Source organism: Thamnophis elegans, chromosome 5 (assembly GCF_009769535.1).
Source record: "Thamnophis elegans isolate rThaEle1 chromosome 5, rThaEle1.pri, whole genome shotgun sequence".
Lineage (NCBI taxonomy): Eukaryota > Metazoa > Chordata > Lepidosauria > Squamata > Colubridae > Thamnophis > Thamnophis elegans.
In genome coordinates, this window is record NC_045545.1 from 67,269,160 (window position 1) to 67,276,854 (window position 7,695).

Genomic DNA, 7,695 nt, shown 5'->3' on the forward strand with positions numbered 1-7,695 from the left:
AAACTGGGCCCGTTCCAACCATACCAGTTGGAACGGGATCCGGAACCCACAACTGGTGTGCACCCTCCTGTGCATGCGCGGCAGAAACCAGAAAACCAGCTGGCCAGCAGGAGGCACACGTGCATGCCTGGTGGAGTCCAGCTGGGGCAATGGGTCACGGGCCTGCAGAGTGGGCTCTGTGTGCCACCTGTGGCATGCGTGCCATAGGTTCACCATCATGGCACTAGACCAAACTGGTTTTGTTTTATATTATAATATTTTAGCTATTGATAATAGCTAAAATAGTTTAATAAAGCTACCTGTTGGGAGAGTCTGTCATCTTTGAAGAATATTCCCATCTACTTTGTAGCATCTAACTGATCTCAGTGAATCCCCCCAAAATTAAATGTGTTTGAACTTGTTTTAAATTTAGATGATCACTATCAGAGCTATAGATTAGAATTAAGAAGACACCCTGGAAAGAAGCACAGTATTTTTGTCTTACTGCCAAGAAAACATCATAGAAATGGACATGAATTCACAAACATTTGAGTTTTCCTTGTGATACTATACAGTAACCACTGAAATAGCTTCTGGACCTTTCCAAAAAGAAATTGTCCACAAAACAAAGTTTTCCCATTCCAAGGAAAATTCATATATACAACTAATGAATTTCCCTTCTCCATAACCTCTATGTAGGAGAGTGCAAACGTTTGGAAGCACACTTCTTATATGCCCTAAGATCATCACAGACTCTGTGCTATTCTGTTAATTTTCATCCCCCTTATACTTTTGCCTCAAAAAGGGGCTATGTATAACCCCATTATCATTAATTATCTTGTTATCTTGCAAACATTTCCATGGAGAGAATGGATTAATTAGTCCTACTCCAAGAGACAATAAGCCTCTGGTAGCCATTGCTATATCTTCAGTTTTAGATAATAAAGTAGCCTAACCCTCTGTTGATATACTGTATCGGACTAGATCTCCCAAAAGACCCAACCCAAAATAAATCTAATGATGGCTAAGTACAAAGCATTCTCACAGTCACTATGACAATAAAAGTTAAACGGCCAGTTAACCTATTTTCCTGCCCATCTGTAGGCACCCTAATTTAAATCCTTCATTGGTCTAGCCACACTGTTTCTGATTAAGTGAACTGCTCATTAAAAAGAGGAAAGAAAAAGAAAGAAAAAAAAACAGAAAGAAAAAAAAGAAAATAACTTTTAATAACATTCGTTAGTCTGAAATGATACAGCCAGACTCTTTCAGTTTTTTTTAACCCACCATAGACTTACATGGTTCCCCTTCCTTTATGTTGATGAAGATCATTCTTTCTCATAGATAATTTAAAGAGCTTTCTATAGAAATTATCTTCCATTTTTTTAAAAAAACTTGTTATTTACATTTGACTCAATAGCATGCCTTTATTCATCACTGATGTTTCAATGTGTTTTGTTAATTTTATTTATTAATGGTTTGTTATTATTTTAATGTGTATATGAACTTTTTGTTAGTTTATTTATATTATGTTTTTGCAAGCTCTATCTATACCATAGAAAATATACCTTTGAGATATTGAAATTTTGTATTTGAGATAATACTTAAATTTATTTGATCTTTAAATGCCATATATCTTTAAATTCCTTTAAATCTCTTTAAATGGCTTCTTTTCCTAAATGCTACAGCAACTACTATATCAACTGCTACTAATAACCATTACTTTACTTCTGCTTCAAGCCAAGTAAGTTAATTTAATGTATTTTACAGGAATATATCTATGTATTCAGATGACTTACTTCTATTTAAATTTGTACAGAATTATAAGCTCATTTTCCAATCCTAACATTTCTAAAATATGAAATTGCTCAAGAAGGACCATCTGCTATACATCTAAAATGTTTAACTTAAATTTTGTTGTAATGGGATACTACTTGGTGAAATAATAATAATTTATTAAGTAGCTTATTGTACTGTTGCCTCTTTTGTCTGTGGGTGCATATAGTTCCTAATAGTTTGTTATTATGCTTCCTTAAAATTATTTTCTTTTTAAAACTGAGCCATTTCTTAAGTTCTTTCCAATATATATTCACCAGTATTTATTGTCATAGACAACTTTTAAATCATTTGTATGAAAGAAGAAACTATTCTATGCATTTTCTCAAAGAGAAATCTGTGTTTAATTTTCTCCAAATACCAAAATCTGATAAACTTGCTACATATTTGTAACTGATATCTCTTGATTATAAAGTTAAACCCATTTCTAAAAGAGAGATTCTAAAATAAAACTGGTAATTCTTCACAGCATTGATGCAACTAAAGTAAAATGTCTGACTTCTCAAAATTTTATGAGCTTCGCATTTGTGTGGTTAGACACAAGGCTTTAAGCTATTACCTGTACCTATGGAATCAAACACAAAAAACTGATTCCTCGGTGTACTCACAAGTGAGGAAGATACTGTACTAATAAAAGTATGGAACAGTCAGAATCACTATATTCTTGTAATTCTTAAACGTATAATGCTAGATCTTAGCCCTTGGAAAGCAATGTTAGTTGTGTACAGGAAGAGTAACTCCAAGGTAAATATGCACCAAATTTCAAGCCTACATTTATTTATATAGAAAAATGCATGTCTTAAGTGTTTGAAACATAATGATTTAATAATACATTGATAAATTGAAAAACGTAGCTGCAATTGTATTTGTCAAATGTTCACCATATAGTTATTTTAAATATGAATGCAGAAGAATTTTAAAGCTTACCTCTTTTATCTTATTTTATTTGCAGCTTAAAATTAAACACCTAGCCAAAAGTGTTTTTTCACCCTAGGCAAAGCTCCCCAGGAGTCCAGCTAGTAATTATCACTAACTGATGAAAGAATGAGCTCTTATTTTAACATGTTAACTCCCATCTAAACTTATATTATGACATATTAAAGGAAGAGAAAATGGAGGGTGTCACCATCTAATTTGTGATACTTTCCCATTAAGGTTCTCTGGTGAAATTTTTACCAGGTTTGGCCAAACATCCACACAATTAGAGAATTCTGATTCTGGATGGAATTGTAAATGAATTCATGCAAATTTTAATAAAAGTTGGCCTTTTCAGAATCATGAATGTCAAGGATAAAACAGGCTAGGAGAAAAATTTGGGTAAATACAGACACTCTTCTATATCTGGGCTAGGAAAAAAACCATCCTTACACTATATCAACTGAATAAAACATCATTCTTCATTTGATCATACATGACAACTATAGGTAGCCCTCAATTTACAACCACAATTGAGCCCAAGATGGTTGTTAAGTAAGTTTCACTGCATTTTATGACCTTTCTTGCCACAGTTAAGTGAATTACTGCAGTTATTAAGGTAAATGCATGTCAGTTGCCATGTGTCCAAATTTTGATCACATGACTGTGGCGATGCTGTAATGGTCGTAAGTATGAAAAATGGTCATAAGTCACTTTCTTCATTGCCATTTTAACTTTGAATGGTACTAAATGAATGATAGTAAGTTGAGGACTACCTGTATTATTTCTGTATGTATCTTACAGTTTTGTAACTTGCAGATTCTAAGCAACACACACGCATAGAAATATCACTGATGATGATGATGATGATGATGATGATGATGATGATGATGATGATATAAAGAGCACATAACTAAAACACATTCCATTATTTTCCCAAATAGTATTTCAGACTTGACAGCATCATACAGGACAACCATTGTTATGACTTGGTGATTTGTAGTTGTTCAGAGTTTACGTTTATCATAATGCACATTTTCATTCTTTCCAAACTATTGGATTATTGGAAAGAAATTGTGTAAAAGAGGTTGTCCATCTGTCTGCCTGTCACAGGAGTTAAGCCACCAAAAGAAAGGCAGTCTCTGAAAATGGCAAGGAGAGGTGGGTGGGAATCAGATTGGCAGCTGTGAGAAAAACATGATTCTGCATTCCTTGGGAGTGGAGCTGCAACTTAAGATTGCTGCTGCTATTTCTCCTCCTCCTCTTAGTCAAATGATCTAGATTAGGGTATCCAACCTTGGGCACTTTAAGACTTTGGACTTCAACTCCCAGATATCCCCACTCAGCTTTTGTACATGCCACCATCTTCATGCTAAATTTGTCATCTTATGGACCTCAATTCCCCAAATTCCCTAGCCACCCTTGCCATGCCATGCCATGCCATGCTGGCTGGGGAATTCTGGAAATTGAAGTCCACAGATCTTAAAGTGGCCAAGATTAGACACTCTTGATCTAGAGAAGTGGTTCCCAACCATTTTTTGGCCATGACCCACCTAAGCATCTCTAAAATCCTGGTTCTCCCCCCCCCATTACATATAATTCTTACTTTACTAGAAAAGTGAACTCTACTCACGCGAGGATGCCTAAAAGGCCATTTACTTCATTTAAAAAAGGTTCTAATTGTCCCCATTAAAAATCAAATTGCCCCCCTGTGGGGCTTGGGCCACATGTTGGGAACCACTGATCTAGAGCATAGACAACCTGCTCTATCCTTCCCAGTGCACGCCTACCCACAGCTTGCACAGATACAGTATAAGAATAGAGTAAGAACAAATATATTCTAACACTTTGCATGACCACTGCAGGTAAATATGTTGGAAAGAATTCAGAAGCCATATTTTGCAGGCTTGCCCTAGTTTGGTATTATAAACCTAGATTAGCATTGGTAACCAAAAAGCGATCTACAAATACTAGGGATACAGCATCTCAGTTATTTCGCATAAAGCACTTTGAACATTTGCAAAGCTTTACGAAGTCTTTATTGCCTTTTCTGTGCCAGCAGTTCTAGGGATGAAAGAGCTCACAAAAATGAGCATAAAATGGGCAGTGGGGGGAAACTGGGCAATATCTGAGATAGAACCTCAAGGCAACACAGATTTGTGTGCCAGAAACCTCCAGAAAGAAAGGAATTTTAATGTATTAATTATTTGCAGTGGTTGAAGTAATTCTAGTCTTGGAAATCACAACCTTATAGGCCCTTCTCTCTCTTAAATGGTCTAAAACCTGGTATGTCAGCCCTTAGAAAGTCCATTCTTTCACTGACAATGAAATTGTCTATTCTTAAATGAAGACAGGAAACTTTGTGGAGTGGCCCTTAGACCTTTGCAGTTTCCTTGCTCACTTCTAATAGTCTGAATCCTATAAGTCTCTTTCTTCATCCTTCATTCATATAATATATAATTTACTCCTTGGGTACATTCAGTGACTTATCAATACAATACAATTTGCTACTGATAATTGTATAACTTTATAGTTATAAAGTTTATAATAAAGTTTATAGAGAAACTAGTGTTTCCTCTTGTTTATTTCCTGAAAAAAAGTTCTTATTTAGCTGATTAAAAACTACTAGGTTAAAAAAAAATGCATCTCAATCTATTGCAGTTTATATCAGGTGGCCATGCCATGATTTCTTTGGATATACATCACCTATAATGTTGATAACCTGGTGGAAACCTGATATCCTTGACAGATTTTGGATTTCAACTCATCATCTCCAGCCAACCTGGCCATTGCAAACAGATGTTGGGAGTTCTCCAAAACATCTGGATTTTCTAGCATTTATATAAGCAGATATAATGCTTTATTCATTTACAGATTTTGGTTATTGAAATTGCAATCCCACTTGTCAAAAATGAAACCTGAATACTTCGTGACTTTCTATCATCATCCATACATTTTCTCTTATTAATCACATTTACTAATATTGGGCTAAAGTATAAAAGAACATGCATAAATTTGATTTTATTTAGCATTTCTATTTAAAAACTAGAGTCAGAAAGAAATATAAATTAGTTTCAGGACAATGAGGGGCAAAAATGAATGGAACTGAAATATTTCAGGAGGACAGACCTAAAAGACACAGTGCACTCACAGTCCCCTTTTAGGAAGGAAAGCACTTCTTATCAACTTCCAGTTACTCATAATCATAGACTATATTTATAGGAAAGATGGGAACTGAGTTCTTTTACCTCCCTAGTATTCCATTTTTGACTTTCCTGGCTTGTAATCTCTGTGCTATGTATACAGATACACATTTCACTGCAAAAGTATAGAATGGAGAGTTTCTAAGCAGAAATGTTAGAGTTTTGTTTGCTTTCTTTCTCAATGCTTAATAAGTTCTTTTTTTACATATATCTATGCTACAACATTTCAGAAAGCTTTAAAGGGAACTACTGGAGAAAAGAATTGCAGGTCAAATATACATATATACAAATACTGTTGACAGTCGAAGCTAAAACCACTCTATGCACAAAATATAGAAAGCATGCAGTATGCAACTACTTACATCGTGAAAAATTGCTAATCCCTTGTCATAGTGCTGCGGGGTCTCTGTGGCTTTCATGCGGTAAGCATGTTTGGCAGAGAGCAAACACATTGTCAGCATCTCTGTACATGCCATCATCTTCGTGCTTCAGATTTGTCAACTCTTTCACACTGACACTGATCTTTCTGATCTCTCTCCTCCTCCAGAAAGTTGCTTGGCCCCACTGGTTGCCCTGGATTCAGTGATGCTTAGCTGCTGAAGCTGCTGTGCAAGAGCTGGAAACAGCAAGTAACTGAGCACTGAAGAGATGCTCTTGCCAGCCTCCAGGCAACTTTCAGTGTATGCTTAAAACCCCTCCCCTAGACTGCCCTGATTGGTCAGGATTTCTGACGGGCAAGTTTCCTCTTAGAATCTCATCATCACTCTGGAGCAGCAGACTCAGCAAGAGATTCCTCCTCAGAGAAAGGAGAATTTAGTGTAAGGATTTACAGCCCAAGCTTTCTGTTTGCTGCAATGGACCTATGCCCATATACACCACTCAGCTGGAAAAGTATTGAAGAAGAAAAGATTAGGAGAAGAACAATTTATGCAGCAGATATAAATACACCAGATAAAAGAGGAAAGACTGAATAATCTGAGCATGAAAGAAAATTAAGGGTGCTGCACCAAGAGATTCATAGATACAAAAGGATGACAAAGGCAAGAAGTGGGAAGGGGGAAATAACAGATGTGCAACCAACTTGTGTTGATGATGCTAATTACTATGTCCTAAACAGATACTTCCTAATATGTCTGATAAGGCTATTTGTGCAAAGATCAGTTTATGCAGCTGGATAATGTGTTCTATTGGCCAAAATGTGCCAAACTTGAGGCAGGGAATGCCACCTTCCATTGAGAACCTGTATACTGCACAAGTCAAAAAGAGGGCTGTGAAAATATCTACAGACTCCTTACATCCTGGACATAAATTGTTTCAATTTCTACCCTCAAAATGACACTATACGACACCGCACAACAAAACAACTAGATGCAAGGACAGTTCCCCCCCCCCCCAATGCCATCAATCTGTTTAACAACTAATTCCCACAACACTGTCAATCATTGACTAAGATTGTTTATACTATTATTATTCTCTTGTTTCCTAGTATCCAACTCCCCTCACTTATGATTATAACCATGTTGCTTGTATCTTTACCATTTACATTGTTTTTATTTGTTTCCTAGTATGATTTAATAGCTTATTAGTAACCTTGACTATCACTATGTATTGTCTCTTTTTATTCTTGATGAAAGTATTTTATTCTCTTTATGTACACTGAGACCATATACACCAAAGACAAATTCCTTGTGTGTCCAATCACACTTGGCCAATAAAGAATTCTATTCTAATGCAAGTAACCTAAATGTATCTTTTCTATCCA

At 35.8% G+C, this 7,695-nt stretch overlaps 1 protein-coding gene across 1 annotated transcript in view; it reads right to left on the reverse strand.

Annotated features, from left to right (window-relative positions):
- The window catches only part of NECAB3 (N-terminal EF-hand calcium binding protein 3), a 100,289-nt gene extending 93,877 nt beyond the window's left edge, over positions 1-6,412 (reverse strand). Inside the window, exon 1 of the mRNA XM_032219119.1 lies at positions 6,296-6,412. Within this exon, the coding sequence (XP_032075010.1) occupies positions 6,296-6,412 (117 nt within the window). The remainder of the gene's footprint in view (positions 1-6,295) is intronic.
- Between the last annotated feature and the right edge of the window lie 1,283 nt (positions 6,413-7,695).